Source organism: Sus scrofa, chromosome 9 (genome assembly GCF_054392235.1).
Source record: "Sus scrofa isolate SSC_HxYL_T2T_F1_AM1 chromosome 9, Sscrofa_HxYL_maternal_Yorkshire_Landrace_v2.0, whole genome shotgun sequence".
NCBI classification, from domain to species: Eukaryota; Metazoa; Chordata; class Mammalia; order Artiodactyla; family Suidae; genus Sus; species Sus scrofa.
The window spans coordinates 33,216,577-33,235,655 of NC_139391.1; the positions used below are offsets into that span (position 1 = coordinate 33,216,577).

Below are 19,079 nucleotides of genomic sequence, written 5' to 3' on the forward strand. Positions count from 1 at the left end.
GAAGCAAAGCTTGGGCAGAGATCTGAGGGCTGAATAGGTGTTACCCAGACAGGGGCAGAGATGGGAGGAGAGAGTTCTTTAGGGAAAGAGAGCAGTGTATCCAAAGACTCTGTGGCAAATGAGAGCACAGATGGGAGGGATCAGAAAATGGTCATTCTCGCAGATACAGAGAATAAATGGGTGACATCCAAAGGTGGGGGGGAAGAATGGGTTAAATAGTTGAGGGTGACTAAGAAGTACAAACTTCCAGTTATAAAATAAGTCATGATGATATAATGTACAGCATAGGGAATATGATCAATAGTATCGTAATAATGTTGCATAGTGGTAATTAGACACTGGTGAATATTTGTTAATGAATAAAGAATACCAAATAACTATGCTGCACAGCTGAAACTAATGTAATATTGTAAGCTGACTGACTATATTTCAGTTTTTAAAAAAAAGGTCATTGTGGCTGGAGAGCGAAGAGGAGCACATTTATTTAGTTTTTAGTTTGTGCCAGGTGCTATTTTCAGGCACATGCTTTACACATGAGACAGTTAAATTATTTTATCAGCTCAGTTTTTTTTAACAAAAGGAACTGAGACACAGTGAAGTAACTTGCCCAAGTTCACTTAATAGAAAAACTTATTTTTCTCTCTGTATCTTCCCCAAAATACAACAGGCACATACATTGGCGTGAAAAATCACTAAAACTAGTGAATCCAATTCATTGCAGAGTGAAAAAAAAGAGTCAAACCAGTTCTTACTGAACAGTCAGGTAATAGACTAAAATTGCCACTTTTCTCTTTTTTTTTTTTTTTTTTTTTTGTCTTTTTGCTATTTCTTTGGCCGCTCTCGCGGCATATGGAGATTCCCAGGCTAGGGGTCTAATTGGAGCTGTAGCCACCGGCCTACGCCAGAGCCACAGCAACACGGGGATCCGAGCCGCGTCTGCAACCTACACCACAGCTCACGGCAACGCCGGATCGTTAACCCGCTGAGCAAGGGCAGGGACCGAACCTGCAACCTTATGGTTCCTAGTCAGATTCGTTAACCACTGCGCCACGATGGGAACTCCTCTTTTTTTTTTTTTTTGTCATTTCTTGGGCTGCTCCCACGGCATATGGAGGTTTCCAGGCTAGGGGTCTGACCGGAGCCGTAGCCGCCGGCCTACGTACGCCAGAGCCACAGCAACTCGGGATCTGAGCTGTGTCTGCAACCTACACCACAGCTCATGACAACACCGGATCCTTAACCCACTGAGCAAGGCCAGGGATCGAACCTGCAACCTCATGGTTCCTAGTTGGATTTGTTAACCACTGAGCCACGATGGGAACTCCTAAAATTGTCACTTTTCAATTAGTTGTTTTCATGTCATAAATCGCAATCATAAAATGTTTTGTATAAGAGGATTAGTTCCCATTTTTAGAAACTGTGCCATTGTATTAAGTTTGAGTTAAAAAGAAACAAAAAATACTTCGTGGGAGTAATCTGTAATAATGATTGAAAAAAACTGTAGTTTCCAAAATTTCTACAATCAGAAAAAAGACAATTAACCTAATTTTAAAAATGGGCAAAATACTTACATAGGATGATCAATAAACACATAAAAAATGCTCAACATCAACAGAGAAATGCAAATCAAAACACAATGAAATACTATTTCATACCCTCTAGGATGGCTAGAATCAAAAAGTTTAAAACTGCTGGAAAGGATGAAAAAACAATCAGATTCCTGATACACTGCCAGTGGGAATGTAGAAAGGTATAATCATTTAGGAAAACAGCCAGGCAGTTCATTAAACAAAGTGTTACCATATGACCCAGAAAAAATATGTGCATGCAAAAAATATGTACACAATTGTTTATAGCATTATTCATAATAGTCAGAAGATGGAAGCAACCTACATGTCTATCAATGGACAAATGTATAAACATTACATGGTATAACCATACAAAAGAATATTATTCAGCCATCCAAGGGAATGTAGCATGTAGAATAACATGCTACAACCTGGATGAATCTTGAAAACATTAAATGAAAGATGCCAATCACAAAAGACCACATATTACAGTGATTCCATTCATATGAAAGTCCAGAATAAGGAAATCTAGAGACAGAAAGTGGATTAGTGATTGCTTAGGGCTGGGGGTGGGATGGAGGATAAAGGAATGATGACTAAAGGGCACAGAATGTCTTTGTTGAAGTGATGACAATATTCTAAAATTAACTGGTGATGGCTGCACATATCTGAATATACTAAAAACCACTAAACTGTACACTTGAAATGAGTGAATTAGATCTCAGTAAAGCTTTCTTTTTTTTTTAAGAACCTTCCTCTAAACAATATGCAAATATTCTAAACTCAAAGGACTAAAACTCCTGATGAAACTTTATTAATCAAGTATCAGATTGGCAAATTTTTTTTTATTTTTTTGGTCTTTTTTTTTTTGCCATTTCTTGGGCCGCTCCTGCGGCATATGGAGGTTCCCCGGCTAGGGGTCTAATTGGAGCTGTAGCCACCGGCCTACACCAGAGCCAGAGCAACACAGGATCCGAGCCGCGTCTGCGACCTACACCACAGCTCACGGCAACGCTGCATCGTTAACCCACTGAGCAAGGGCAGGGATCGAACCCGCAACCTCATGGTTCCTAGTCGGATTCGTTAACCACTGCACCACGATGGGAACTCCCAGATTGGCAAATATTAAAATGTCTGCTGGAGTTCCCATCGTGGCACAGCAGAAACGAATCCGACTAGGAACCATGAGATTGCAGGTTTGATCCGGGCCTCGCTCAGTGGGTTAAGGAACTGGCATTGCTGTGGGCTGTGGTGTACGTTGCAGATGCGGCTCAGATCCTGAGCTGCTGTGGCTGTGGCGTAGGCCGTTAGCTGTAGCTCCGATCTGACCCCTAGCTGGGACCTTCCATATGTCGTGGATGCGGCCCTGAAAAGCAAAAAATAATAATAATAGTAATAATAAATGTTTACTATTACACAGTGCTGTAGAGACTGGAAAACAGGCATCTCTTACTGCCATTGTGAGTAAGCTAGTATAATATTCTTGGAGGAAAGTTTACCAATAGTGATCACCAATTAAAATACATGCACCATTTGACTCAACAATTACACCACTAGAAAAGAGTACCACATGTGCCCTAGCAGAGGTATACCAGCACAAAACAGGAAGGATGCTCACTGCAGCACTGCTTAAACCAGTAGAGACTGCAAATAACCTAAATATCCACGAATGAGTGGAGGAGTTATGCTGTGTCTGTACAATGGAATACTACGCAGCCATGAGGAAGGATGGGGTATAAGTGAGACCAGCTGAGTAAAGAACAGTGGGCTTTAGCAGTATCCGTTTATGTCCCTAAGAAACACACAGGCTTCTGTGGATTATGGATTATGCTTAAGTTGTTTTGGGGAGGATACATGTAAAACTGGTAACCATTTCTAGCTTTAGACAGGAATGGTTGGTCCCTCAAGTGAGATAAGAAATGCAGGAACAGATCTTTGGGTGGAATATTGAGTCTGGTTTTTGACTGTTAAGTACATTTGGCAAAAGGACTGAGTGGGACTCCATAGAGAAAGGAAGACTGGTATAACGTATTTCATATTTTTTGAGTACTGTTTGAACTTTTATATACATGAATTACTCGTATTTTATAAAAAGTTGTACACAAAATTAAAATATTAAGGAAAAAAAGATACTGACAAGCAAAAGATGAATGCCTGATACTAACTACTGCTTAACTCTAATCAGTACATCAACATTTCTTCCTCAGACCTTTATGCTTTATGCATCTGGGGAAGTTATTTTTGAGAAAGCTCTATGTATTACTACATAATGGGCTAAGTCGTTAATCTTGGTCAGAAAGAAGTCATGAGCGTTCAGAGCAAGCCTACAGGCTTTCTGTGGAAAAGCACGGTAAAAAAGTGCCACGGTATTCAATTCCAGTTCAGTCCATTCTCTTATTCAAACTAGATCCAGATTCAACAAGGACCCACTGTGCACTCAATGTGTGTCAGACCTTCTCAGGCATATTGCAAGACAGCAGGAACCAAGGGGCAGGCAGCTGGCTCTTCAGCCCTAGATCTCCTTTTTGGGGGACAGGGGACCTCTATTTCCTTTCCACACCATCTTTTTCTGGCTTTTGAAAATGGACAGAAGTATAATAAAATTTCTCAAACATTTATTTTTCTCATTTCTGTCGCTGTTTAGCACTTCTCAGCATTTCTGGGATTAGTGCATTGATTTCTCAGTGCGTGTTCATCTCTCCTAACCTCTGTTCACGGTGACCTTCTCTTCCATCCTGCCCTCTTAAACCCAAGCTAACATTTACAATTTCCTGGATTTTCCCAGAACTCAGAGAGCAGACTGGTTACTCAGCCCCGCATCTCTAAAGCTTAAAATGATTTAAGTGTTAAATGTTCCCTTTTCTAGTTCACATTGCAATGAAGTACAAGCAGAAGTTCTATATCTGAATTGGAAGCATTTCTTTTGGCTCCTAATGACAACTTCAGGAAAGAATACCAGAACAGTTTAAATTTATTATTACACTTGCTTCTTGAGAGTGCTGAGTATGAAGGTGCACAGTGGTTTAGAATCACTACAGCATTTTAAAGCTTAAAGAACTAACCTCCACTCCCATCCCAATTAAAAAAAAAAAAAAAAAAAAAAAAGACCCAGAAAACTTAATGAAGCTGCCAGAATCCACATTTCTGGCCTCCTCTTCTGGAGCCTGCTCTATGCTGTTGATGTTTCAAACTACAACTCTTACATCTTACATACTGTTTTTCCACTTCATAACTTTCATAATTGCAGTGTACACCCACCACCACATGCCAGCCACAGTGACCCGCCTGTGTTCCTTGGACCAAGAAGCTCACTCCTGTTTCACATCTTCACTAAATATTCCCTTTGCCTACAATGCTCTTCCCTCTGGTATATGCAGGGCTGGCTCTTCCTGTCAGTCAGGGCTCAGTTTGGCTGACTCCACCTCAAAAAGGTCCTCCTTGACCACCCAGTCTGAAGCAGTCTTTCCTTAGTCATTCTTTGCCACACTACTCTGTTTATGTATGTACCCATTTATATTATCCTAGTTATCTTTATTTTTTTGCCATTTTATTTAATTATTTATTTGATTAATTTACTCAGGCTGCACCTGCAGCATGTGGAAATTCCTGGGCCAAGGACTGAACCTGAGCCACTGCAGTGACCCAAACCACAGCAATGACAATGCCAGATCTGTAAGCTGCTGAGCCACCAGGCAACTCCCTGTTTGTTTTTAAAAATCATGATGTGAAATCATCTTCTTTAGTTTTTGTTTTTTTGGCTGTGCCTATAGCATGTGGAAGTTCCTGGGCTAGGAACTGAAGCCCCTGCAGTGGCAATGCTGGATCCTTAACCCGCTGTGCCAAAGGGAATGCCCTTAGTTGTTTATCTCCTTATTGTCTGTACCTCCCCACCTGATTATAAACTTCTTGAGAGTAGGGACTAATCTGTCTTATTTATCACTATATGCCTTGTGCCTGAAACAGCAAATAGCAGAGTGGGCAGTCAAACATCTGTGGTGGCCTAGCAGTTAGGGATCTGGCATTGTCACTTCTACGGCTGGGGTTCAATCCCTAGCCTAAGAACCTTATACTTCTGGCATGGCCAAAAAAAAAAAAAAAAGGCAAAAAAACCCCAAAAAAACCCTACAAACAAAAACCAAACATCTGTTCACTGTCTAAATGAACATAATATTGCATAATTTCTCACTCTACATTTTTTGAAAAAAAAAATCTAATGTTAAAAATTACCGGCAATTTTCAAATACAATCTCAAAAGCATAAATTGAATACAATAAAGTCTTTGAGGAGTGAAGCAGTTTAAGTACAAATTAACTCCTCAGAGTAGTCAGGGAAATTCTTTCCTACACCAATTACCTATCTAGAAACAAATATCAATACCTATATCGGAGTTCCCGTCGTGGCGCAGTGGTTAACGAATCCGACTAGGAACCATGAGGTCGCGGGTTCGGTCCCTGCCCTTGCTCAGTGGTTAACAGTCCGGCGTTGCCGTGAGCTGTGGTGTAGGTTGCAGACGCGGCTCGGATCCCGCGTTGCTGTGGCTCTGGCGTAGGCCAGTGGCTACAGCTCCGATTCAACCCCTAGCCTGGGAACCTCCATATGCCGCAGGAGCGGCCCAAGAAATAGCAACAACAACAACAACAACAAAAAAAACAAAAAAAAACCCCTATATCTACATGTCTGTCTGTCTATTTGTACCTGAAGCAACCCTGTTAGGCCAACTGGTTCCTGTCTTACAGCAGCTTACAATCTAGCAGGAAATTTCCACCTAATGTTCCTTTCATACATAAAATATTTTACCCAAAGTAAATAGAAGGTATCAAGGAATATGGGATTATGTACCTGATGAGTTCTTTCCACTTCAATGAGACTTTTAGTGTTTCCATTGGGGTTAAAATTAGAATAATTATTTGGATAAGTTGTTCCCAAATTTCCGCTACCCTCTTCTGCAGAAATCTAACCCCCAAACTAGTCCATGTGTTCAAAATTGCCACGGTCCCGCCATGTCTGTGGATAAAGCCAACCCTCCTAGAGTGGCCCAAGTGACTGTAGCAAGGATGGGTTACCAAGCCAAAGGTAATCATGTACAGATAGAATGTAAAAGGGAGACCAACTGCTTTGAATCTGGCTTTATGTAATTATGCCTAAGAAAAGAGCTTCAGACTGGATGGTGGTACCCCGAGTCTCTGAAATTCCCCTTTTGGGGTAAGCATGAATGCTAAGTGATCAAGGAGAAGCCTGCATCCTGAGTGATACTGAGCTGTTGTCCTGGGAGGTCATTCAAGATAATGTTACATTTCCTCATATCCTTGCCCAAACTCATGTTATGAAGAATAGTCTGGGCATGTGCCTTCCTCGCACCATGAAGAATAAAGCCATCCTTCCACAGGCTCTAAAATTTAAGCACTCTGACTATTCATGAAACGGGGAAATGATTTTCTCTGTAAGTTGATAAAGCATCAAACAAGTTCCTACAGAAAAGAATTCAAGGGAGTCCCATTGTGGTTCAGCGGTAATGAACCCAACTGGTATCCATGAGGATGCGGGTTCGATCCCTGGCCTCACTCAGTGGGTTAACAATCTGGTGTTGCTGCGAGCTGCAGTGTAGGTCACAGACATGGCTTGGATCCTGTGTTGCTGTGGCTGTGTCGCAGGCCAGCAGCTATAGCTCTGGTTCAACCCCAGTCTGGGAACTTACATATGCTGCAGGTACAGACCTAAAAGCCACCCCACCCCCCCGCAAAAAAGAAAGAAAACTCGAAAGTATTGCCTTTCTTTAAATAATGACTAGAGCATACTAAAAAACTGAACCATTATATATAATTCACTGGTACAGATAGAAAGTAACCTTAATTCCTGTTTCACCAACCTCAAGTATCTCTCTTACTCTATAAACAAACAAAAAAATCCAACCGTAATAATGGATAAGATTGGAACATGGACAGCCATGTCTGAAAAACACATACAGTGGTTCTTTGATAAGGTTCCACAATTCAGTTTAACTGACGTGTGCATACCTACTATGTACCAGGCACAGTGTTAGGTGTCAGGATTAATCACAGATACCATTTACAGAACTTAGACGGAAACCAAAAAACAAACAAAAGAGAGAAAAATTGGATTTGTTGACTCCAATGAGTTGAGTCCTATAAAAGCTACAGGCACTGATGCTATAAGTGGTACTGCTGGCAGTCTCCACTTTTTCCAACAGTACATTCCTGAAATACACACACACAGGAGTTTGCCAAAGATGTTGTTTTCCTTTGGGAATTGGTGCCAAATAATCTGCGCTAAGTTGCACCCAATAAGTTGGTAAACAGTATGTTAAAAAAAAAAATTAACAATTGGAAAGAACCACATTACTATAAAAGATAAAATATTAAGCATCATGTTCTAGAAAATACCCAAATTGAACATGTTACATAATGGCTGTCAAGACTCAAAGAGGATGTAAGAGGTATAAAACAGTTATAGAAATTCTTACACAATGAACAAAACATTTTTTTTTTTGGTCTTTTCTAGGGCCACTCCCTCGGCATATGGAGGTTCCCAGGCTAGGGGTCTAATAGGAGCCAGAGCTGCCAGTCTACGCCAGAGCCTCAGCAACACCAGATCCAAGCCGTGTCTGCGAACTACACCATAGCTCAGGGCAACACCAGATCCTTAACCCACTGAGCAAGGCCAGGGACTGAACCCGCAACCTGACGGTTCCTCGTCAGACCTGTTAACCACTGTGCCACGACAAAACATTTTTATAGCAGTTGTATTATCTGGTCTCTTCAGAAAAAAATTTTGAGGCAATGCTTTTTTTTCCCCCCCTTCAAAATAAACTTCCTTGTGCTAGAAGGGGCATTTGAAATCATCTCAACTGACTGAAGCTGTTCTCAAAATACTGCATGATCATTCAGCAATAAAACAAAAAACTTGCTATGATTAAAATGTCATAGTTAATCTCTATATAATTAAAAACAAGTACATTAAAAATGGACATAGAATAAAAAATTTTTGAGTAAGTATCCCAATCTTTTTGTAACCTGGAATCTTAAAGTTTTGCTAAGTCTAGTTAAATAATTCACTGAATATCTGAATCATTTCCAAGATAAAACACTGAAACACTAAATACTGAACACAGGTTTATCTACTTTTAGCTTTCTTTCACAGAGTTACTAAAGTTTTTTGGTTCTCCTGGTAAACATGTTTTGTGCTGTGCTGAAAAACTGTACTCTGAAGAAGCATATGTTTCCAGATATTACAAAATGCCATTTATAAACTGACCAACCTAAAAAATACTGGTGTAAGAGTTCATGATTTTTTTCTTATTTTCACTAGAAATTAAGGTTACTAAGGGTTAGGAATTCTAACTAATTCTCTAACATAATTACAGCTACTGGAAATAATAAGGGAAACATCAATACGTAAGAAAAGTAGGATGTGTGTTTTTGGTAAAAGAGGGTATGAGAGATGTGTTTTTGTCGAGAGGAAAAAAAGTGATTTGTCCTAAAGTGAAGCTCATTATTTCAGAAAGGGAAAGAGATCCTTAACCCACTGAGCTACCAAGGAACTCCTAGAACTTAGTTTTCTTTGATTTACTAAAAGAACACAGTTTGCTTGGACTGTTGATCTGCTCCTGATAAGAACCTGTGAAAGGTATTTTCTTATCTTTTAAGTAATCTGCCTAGAAAGCAAAGATTTTGTGTTTTATCAAAATTATTTTCTGTGCTTCACGTTGTCTTAAGCAGGTCTTTGATTACTTAGGAAAATAGTCTTCTCAATATTAAAAGAGCTGAGTTTTGCTCAGAACTATGTAACTTTTTTTTTTTTTTTTTTTTTCCTAGGGCCGCACCTGCGGCATGTAGAGGTTCCCAGGCTAGAGGTCTAATCGGAGCTGTAGCTGCTGGCCTACGCCAGAGCCACAGCAATGCTGGATCCAAGCCACGTCTGTGACCTACACCACAGCTCACAGCAACGCTAGGTCCTTAACCCACTGAGTGAGGCCAGGGGTCAAACCTAAAACCTCATTGTTCCTAGTCGGATTTGTTAACCACTGAGCCACGAAGGAACTCCAGAGCTATGAAACTTTCTTAGATAATTAAGCATTGTTTTACAATAATCTGTGATCTTAGTCAAGTGTCTAAAACCTTTTGATATTTTCAACAAACTTTCAAAAAATCAAATTCTAAAAAAAGTATTTAGATTGTTTCTATGTCTTGGCTATTATGAAGAGTGCAACAGATGAATGGATTAAGATGTGGTACATATGTACAATGGAATACTACTCAGCCATAAAAAAAGAACAAAACAATGCCATTTGCAACAACTTAGATGCAACTAGAGAGTCTCATACTAAGTGAAGCCAGAAAGAGAAAGACAAATACAATATCACTTATATGTGGAATAAAAAATGTGGCACAAATGAACTTATCTACTACAGAACAGAAACAGACTCACAGACATAGAGAACAGATTTGTGGTTGCCAAGGGGAGAGGAAGGAGTGGGATGGACTGGAAGTTTGGGATTAGCATATGCAAACTATTACATATAGAATGGATAAGCAATGAAGTCCTGCTATATAGCACAGGAAACTACATCTAATCACTTGTGATAGAACATGATGGAAAATAATACGAGAAAAAGAATGTGTGTGTATGTGCGCGTACACACACACACACGCATATGTATGACTGACTCACTTTATTGTGGAGTAGAAACTGACAGAACATTGTAAATCAATTACACTTTAAGGAAAAAAAAATTTAATAAAAAATAAAAATAAACAAAGTCTCTCTTTTCTTTCTTTTTCAGCTGCCTCCACAGCAGTTCCCAGGCCAGAGGTGGAATCTGAGCCACAGCTGCAGCAACACCGGATCCTTGAAACAGCACCTCTACAAAGACAAGCTGGATCATTAACCCACTGCACCACAGCGGGAACTCCCTAAATAAAAGTCTTTTTGACCCAAAAGTAACCCTGGGCATTTCCAGATGTTCCTAAAACATTCCAAAAGATTTGTTCTCTCTCTTTATTAAACTAATGAGGCTTATTTGGTAAGTTAAATTACACAGGAAGCACTGTCATATAAGTGATGATAAACCTTCTCAGGTTATATTACAAGGGTGAATGTTATTGATAACAAATCTTACAAATTGTATCAAATTCTTAAAATTCTGATATGTCCTGGCATGAGGTTATGAGTCAGGATTCTAGTCAGTATCTTAAAATGTGTATCACAGAAATAAGCATGCTTTAGTAGGGCGATCTTTTCATAGTGCACTCCTGGGAGATGAAGACCTCAAACACCACACTCCGCAGCCTGGGGATTTCATCTACTGGAAAAAACATCTCTAGAAAGACCCCTTTCAACCCTACGGGAAAGGGCCCTATTAAGTACTGTTAACAAACCCTTGTACCACCAAACTAAAAACCAAAAACAGAAAAACTCTTGGCTCTTGGAATAACATATCATATCTAAAGGAAGCATCAAAGCCTGTCTGGACCTGTGTCCTAACTGGTGACCTGAAAATAAAGATTTCCAAGAACTGAAGCAGACAACACCTGAAGGAGACAGCTTTTCCAAGATGACTGCATCAGGTCTGCGTAGCTTTTTCTCCCTTTCTTGGAAAGACAATGCTCTTGTCTGCCTTCCCCAATCTACTGCAAAAGGGGAAACCTCTCTGACTGCTGGAGTTGCCACTAGCAACTCCCTTCTGTTCATGATGTTGGATATCCCTCGTTTTTACCTGTAACCAACTTCTCCTTAGTCCCAAATATCATTGTCAATTATACTCACAAGCCTACAGGTGTTACCTACTGAGTTAGGCTATTAACAGCCAGGTGTCCCCATGCCTTGTTTCAACCTTTCTTTAGCCATGACAATACTAGTTCAACAAAACAACTCCAACAGTTGTATGACCTTTACCCCCCCCAAACCTTTTATTAAAAAACCATGCTGACCTATACCCAATGGAAACACAAGTAGGCCAGCTCCTCTTTGCAAGGCTTTTAGAAAAGACCTCTTCGGCTGGGATGGTACCTTATAAAGAATATCATCCCAATTCTTCTGACTCTTGGCTTGAAAAAGTCAATTAGGAAATTCTAGCTAATGAAGCTGTCAATAGCTAGACCTGAGCTGAAGTTCTCTGTGCTCCACCTGATTTTGACTTTGTAGTGAGTGACATTTCTCATGGGGATACGAATGTTTAAACAGCTAGTGAATTGCAGGTCAATGCTTATTAGGACATTTAAATGTCAACATGTATAACAAACCAGAAGACTCTCATTGGTTCTTCCCTGTTAAACTTCCATGGTTGCCTTAGACAGGAACTTCCAGGAAGCACACGTGACTCTAGGTTTGCCTCCACAGGGAAAGCCCTTCTCTCATGAACGGGTGTTAAGTGCCAATGAATGCAAGATCAAAAATTTCTCCCTACATTGGGAGAGCTAACCAACTCCACTGTCAAGATAGCAGCACCCCAACAATGATCATATGACACACTGGCTTCAAGCAGTTTTGGACAATCAATCACATAGCCTTTGTTTATCTACTTCCTGAATAAGGAGGCATTTGTGCAATAGCAAATACCATCTGTTGCATATAGATTAACGCCTCTGGGAAGATAGAAACTCAACTGCACAAGATTAGGGTGCAGGTGTACTGGTTACAACGAATTTCACCTGACTCTCCATGGCTCTTTGATCTGTTGAGTTGGTTACCTTCAGGTCTAGCATTATAGTTAAGAACCACCAAGCCACTTGATTTTTTTGTGTCACTTTTAACTGTTTTGCATAATTATTTTTCAACTCTGTACCTGTTGTCAAATCTCTGCAGAGGTGATACACCAAAAAGAGTAACATAATGGAATGCTTTGAGATGATCTCCAGTGCTATGACCTTGATAAGATTATAGACTTTAGATGAGAGGTTATCTGAGAGTTCTCCCTCAAATGTGGTTTCAACAGTTTTCAATTTGTGTACCTTCCTCTGACGTGGACTATGACAAGGAAAGGTCCTTCCCTGCAAAGAGGAACAGAAGCACCAAAACCTGACTCTTGATCAATGAAGTTTTTGAGGAAAGATCCTGATCAAAAGATCTTTATTTACTGAAAATAAATAAAGGAACCCTCATTCAAAAATGAGGTTAAGATGTTCCAAAGGGAGAGCTCTGATATACTACCTCTCAGTGCCCCTTGCAGACCCAGCAGGAAGAAGCTTATTCTATACACCCCAGCAGAGAAAGCTTTTCTCTTTGCCCAGCAACAGCCCAGACCAGCCCATGAGAAACAACCATATTTAACCAATGAGCAGCTGCTGTCAACCATGCACTCCTGCTCTCCTCCAGTGAACTTCTGTTTGAAGTAGACCCTTCCAACTTCCTCCCTTCCTCTATAAAAACACACTCTGTGGAGTTCCCATGGCTCAGTGTAAACGAATCTGACTAGCATCCATGAGGACACAGGTTTGATTCCTGGCCTGGCTCAGTGGGTTAAGGATCCAGGATTACTGTAAGCTGTGGTGTAGGTTGCAGACACGGCTTGGATCTGGCATTGCTGTTGCTGTGGCGTAGGCTGATGGCTATAGCTCTGATTGGACCCCAAGCCTGGGAACCTCCATATGCCAGGGGTGTGGCCCTAAAGACAAAAAAACCCCAAAACAAAACAAAACAACCCACACACTCCTCTCCTTTGTTCTCCAGACCTGCCTATGATTTGCCACATTTTGCGTGTCCTGAATTACAATCCCTCTGCTATTCCCACATAAACTCATTTTGCTGGTAAAATAACTGGCTATTTAATTTTTAAGGGTGACACACCATACAGAACAATTAATTCATGGATATGAATGGATGAGACTTGAACATGACACCTCCAACCATAAACTTCTAGAACAAAACATAGGTGGTAAACTCCCTGACAGTAGTGTTAGCAACAACTTTTTCTGACATCAAAAGCAACAAAAGCAAACATAAGTAGGACTGCATCAAACTAAAAAGCTTCTGCACAGCGAAGGAAACCATCAACAAAATGAAAAGGCCACCTACTGAACAGGAGAAAATATTTGCAAATCACAATTACACTTAGGATAATCTATGTAGTCTTTTTTTTCCCCATTGAAAATTTACTGTAGAATTACTAGAACCAGAATAAAAGTATGTGCGCCAGAAACCAGTAGGCAGAGATAATGAAAAGCAAGCCCAGAGGCAAACTGAAATATGAACTACATGGAGCACAGGACACCCACAAGAATAAAAACTCTGTAACACTGCACAACAATGTGAATGTATTTAATGCCATTGAGCTGTATACTTAAAAATGGCTAACATTATGAATTTTATGTTATGCGTATTTTCCTACAATGAAGTAAAACAATGCCCCCCCCCCACAACAATAACTCCAATAAGTCAGAGCTTGGTCCATTTTGCAATGTGTCCACACCTTAGAGACATTGGATAAATATCTGCTGAATAAAACTAGAGAATATGGGTCCAGTGATAGGATATGTACACCTTTTTCTGGTTTCTACCTCTGTCAACTCTTAAGGATCGTGAGAAAATAAATACTGCTTACAAAAAACATGCCTTGATGGTTTACTATTTATAACATCTATTTATATTTATAAGATCAGTCTGGTTTCTGTATCTTTCCATGCTAATGAACTCAGAAAATCAAGGAACAAAGCCATTTGTCCCAAACTAAAAGCACAAGAAAAGGGCCTCCTCTATTACAGAAGCAAGATGGTGGGTTGAAATCTAACTGATGGGTGAGGTATAAGTAGAGTATCCTTAGAGTTCACCAAGGCAAATTAAGGCTGTCACAGCGGATCAGCTTAGAGTGACCTATTCCACCAGCAAGAATGGCAGACTTGCATATTCAGAGTTCAAATCTATAGGCAGAGAGCAAAACGTGATACCTAAATATGTGCTTCAAAACTCAGTATTAAATTCCAGCATGCTTTTAGTTTTAGAATTTATACTTTAGAAAAATTTTAAATTCTAAATATATAAATTCTAAATTTAGAATTTAGAAAATTTATAAATTTACTAAATTCTAAATTTAGAGTTTATATGTTAAAATTTATGGAAATAACTTAAAAAATAATAAAGAAAAAATTATAATTTAGAATTTATTCACATCTTTGCTAGACTGAGAAAAACTATCATTTACTGACGCCCACTAAGGGCAGCCTTTGACAGTAGGCTTTGGGGAATTATGAATGAACAACTCATGGTTAAGAGGTCAGTGCACCAGCTGACATGTACTTCACTAGGTGGTATTACTCTATGTATGCTAGACAGATAAAAATCCGTTTCCTGACCTTTTTAAACTTACCTGTTGGGTCAGCACCGTTGCCTTTTAGAGACATAGAATTCTTCTTGTCTGCAGATTCTATAAAAACAAAGAAATATCCTGTTAAGAAAGGACACTTAATATTTAACTAAGAACACTGGTAATGTGTTTCTTTCCAGCCTTGGGATAGTGGTGGTTGCTATGAAACACACCTTGAAACTGTCAGTAAATCTGGGACTGTATTACTGGATTTTGCAAGACAGAGAACATATAAGTACTTGCAAAGTATGTACCATGTGCCAGCCACTGATATGATAGTTCTGCCAAAGTTCATTCACCCATAAGAGGACACAGTGATTGGTGAGGAATTTCTTTCTTTTTTTTTTTGCCTCATCCATGGCATGTGAAAGTTCCCAGGCCAAGGAACAAACCCAGGCCATAGCTGCGACCTGAGCTGCTGCAGCGACAATGCCGAATTCTTAACCTGGTGCTCCACAAAGAAACGCGTGGTGAGCAATTTCTGTTACTAACACCTGTGCTCTTCTGAGTAGAGTGGACCATCCTGGGAGGAGCCCTTACTATTGATGTGTGCCTCTAGGTCTTGTACCACCAACCCCCTTAACTTCACACAATGGAGAGAAGCTGAAGTGGGTTAGGATTTTCATTTAAAACTGCAACCTTCTCAGTATAACCCTTTTAATTTTTAACCAATACCTTAAAATTTGGAAGAATTCTATGTCCTAGTTAAGCAATTTTTCAGAGTGGGTTATTCACCTTGAGTCTTTGTAAAACAGAAGATTAAATACATATACTACATGGGAGGTGAGCAAGTGTATTGGGTACTTTTTACAAAGATAGGCCTCCCCACCAAAAAAAACCTTCACAATACAAAGGCCGTAAGCAATAACAACTTGGAAGGAGCTAGCTTTACTGAATGTCCAAATTTCTTCCTCTTGCTGGAGCCATAATCCATTCATCACAAAAGAATATGGTGTGAAGACTAAGCTTGAAAAAGATCAAGGTCAGTAGACTATACAGATGTCTTTAGAAGCAGGCATCAAAGAACTGCCAGCATTATGAAGGGCTTCCTACATGCCAGGTCTTGTTGGGGGCATGGGACCTGCCTTAGCTCATCTAACCCTCCCAATGATTCTGTGACAGGAACACTGTAATGCAGTGACAGGAACTGATGCCCAGAGGAGGCCACCCAGCTAGTTAAGTGGCAGAATCTGGATTTGGACCAGGCTGTTTGATTCCAAAGACTGCACATCTGAGTGCCAAAACGGAACTGTTGATTTTCTATAATAAACCTACTTCTGCCCCAGTGTTCCCGGTTGATGCATTAGCAGTTGTTTAGCCCTAAAACGAAGAGGTCATTTTTTGATTCTTCCTTCTTCCACACTCCACCATCCAATCCATTAGCAAGTGATTTCAGTTCTACCCCCTAAAAAGATCTAGACTATCCACCTACTTCCATTACCATGTGCCATCATCCTTTGTCTAGGCTACTACAAGAGCCTCCTGTTCTTGTCTCCCTGCTGCTGTCACTCTTATGAGGGATGATTTCTGGCAACCTTTTTTTTTTTTTTTTGGTCTTTCTGGGGCCACATCTGCGGCACATGGAGGTTCCCAGGCTAGGGGTCTAACTGGACTGAATGAAGCCAGGGATCGAACCCAAAACCTCATGGTTCCTAGTCAGATTGTTTCCACTACGCCACGATGGGACCTCCCTTTTTTTTTTTTTCTTTTTTTGATTGAGGAAGAAGGCAGAAGCACTTCTAAGCTCTTTTCTAAACTCTTTCTAGCTCTAGGACTTTTTTTTTTTTCTTTTCTCAATAAATACTTATGAAGCACCTACTATGGGCAGGCACTATTTTTATGTCCTGGACCATCTAAGTGCAAGGAGGCTGATGCTTTACTTGACAAAAAGACCAAGTATTAAAATAGAATACTGCACTAAATGGAAGAAAAGAAACTCAGGTTCATGAAGTGGCAAAGACTCACTAAAAATTAACTTCATCTCCTCATTGGCCACCGATTATGGTGGTTTCTGAAGCCTGGGAATCACTTTAGAAGGTCCCAGTTATGTGGATTCCCCCTGCGGGTTAAGAACACTTTAACTAGGGCTTGCCTAAGATTTGACAGATGTAATCAAGAGAGTCAGAAGTAGCCAACCCTTAGCAAGCTATCTGAACTCTAGAAAGCAGCATTTCTGAAGTTATCTTAGTCCTTGGACTTTTCAGTTAAAGGGTCAAAAGGAAAACCCTTTCTCCTCAGGTTATTTAAGGTGGGTTTCTGTCACTTGCCACCAACAGTCCTGATTAATAACCTCCTCTTCCCATTACCTTATATCTTTCATTGCACTACCACAATCTATCCTGTTTGCTGGCTTGCTAACTTGTTCATAGTATCCCCACCCTCCTTCATCTGAATTGTGAAACAATGCAGCTAGACTGTCAAGGATATGTAGGTATTAATGGCTGCACCTGTGGCGTATGGCAGTTCCTGGGCCAGGGATTGAATCCCAACTGCAACTATGACCTATGCCACAGCTGAAGCAATGCCAGATGCTTTAACCCACTGCACTGAGTGGGGATTGAACCCAAGCTTCCACAGTGACCCACACCAGCTGTAGTCAGATTCTTAACCCACTGTGCTACCACAGAACTCCTGTGAAGGATATTTTAAAAGAAGAATTTCAATAATGTTTTTATGTTTTCCCACAATGTTCCAGCAGTATTGTGGATATAAGTATTATCTACTTGAAGAGCCAACATCACCTAATGTAGCTTTATGTAGCTTAGGGACAAAATGGTTAATTAATTGAGAGTTTGGATTCTGGTCTCTGAAATCAAATATGTATTAGCTGTTTTACTCTGAACAAGCTAGGTTAACTTCTAAGCCTTCATTTCCTCATCCAGTGGGATGATGTATGGACCTCAATCAGCACAGTACGAGGAGCAAAGGCGAAGTGTCTAGTAAAAATGAGCCATACAAGTTCTAGTATGATAAAAATCACTACACTTCATAATGACACTTTATACAGATTACACACTGCATATAAAGGTTGGGACAGCATTTATTGCTCTTTTGAGATATCCTCTGTAAGAACCTTCTTTTACGCTAGTTTTAAGGTGACATTACCGTTTGGAGAAATGGATTCCAGCTCACCTTGGTTATACTAGTACATGAAATCAAGGCTCTCATATAGAAGAGCTTATACCATTAACTCTAGTGAGACATATAAACAGAACAAAGAGTGAGTATTACAACAGGGCAAGAAAGTTCTCTTGGGTGCACTGGGTTAAGAATCCAGCACTGTCCCAGCTGTGGCGCAGGTTCTATCCCTGGCCTGGGACTTTACATGTGCAGTTGGTGTGGCCAAAAAAATAACTAAATAAAAATAAAATAGGGCAAAAAAAAACTGTGTTATGAGGGCAAAAGAAAAACAAAGGCACTCAGTTTCTTTAGAGAAACACACAAAAAAGGTTTACTTTCACAAAGCAACAAAGAAAAAAATGGAGACCTACCCACATAAATACTGGTATAAAGTTAGCATCAAGATATACTGTTTAATTTCAGATAGTTCACCTTTACAATAAAACATTTCACAATATTTAAAGTATGATAGACATGATTTTACTGACCACTTTAATAATCTCAAAATGAAATCTACGAAGCATTTGTCACATGTGCAATTCCAGCAAACAAAAAGAAAAAAAAACAGCAAAACAAACAAAAATTGTTATTCATCCAGATTATTCTAGCAAAAGCAGGTGCTGTGCCTGAACTGTCTGGTTTGCAAACTGCTGTCTTCATCTCTGGCTGGATAAAGCGAATATAAAGCTAAATATACAGCGAGCAGATTTTAAAACCAGGAAAACTTGGGCCACTTAAAGTAACTTATTCTAGTTTACTGACCGTTACCCAGCGACCTGATTTCTAAAATAGTTGACAAAGAAAAAACAATTTACACTGCAAATTCCGGCTTTCCTAGCTTTATAAAAAGGATTTTTTAAAGTCCCCAAAGGGCAAAGGGCTTAAAGGGTCACCTCCCCTCGCCCCAGAAGGGAAATGTCAAAATCGTTTTTTGTTTTGTCTTTACTCTTAACGGTGTGGACTCCTAACAATCGTGATCTTAACGCTTCACAGCTGATAGGCGGCACGGCCGGTGTTTACGGTACAGGAAGGGCTGGAAGCGCCCATCTATGTGGGCATAAGCATCACCTGCGCCC

The 19,079-nt window shown here is 40.0% G+C and overlaps 1 protein-coding gene and 1 long non-coding RNA gene across 2 annotated transcripts in view; both read right to left on the reverse strand.

Moving 5' to 3' along the window:
• The window catches only part of TMEM123 (transmembrane protein 123), a 78,759-nt gene that overhangs the window by 57,611 nt on the left and 2,069 nt on the right, over positions 1–19,079 (reverse strand). Inside the window, exon 4 of the mRNA XM_084978592.1 lies at positions 14,887–14,943. Coding sequence (XP_084834718.1) covers positions 14,887–14,943 — 57 coding nt within the window. The remainder of the gene's footprint in view (positions 1–14,886; positions 14,944–19,079) is intronic.
• LOC146399830 (uncharacterized) lies at positions 1,352–3,233 on the reverse strand. The gene is made up of 2 exons (XR_014815140.1): positions 2,800–3,233; positions 1,352–2,628 (listed from the first exon to the last, which is right to left on the reverse strand). It is a non-coding gene; the product is annotated as an uncharacterized LOC146399830 (long non-coding RNA).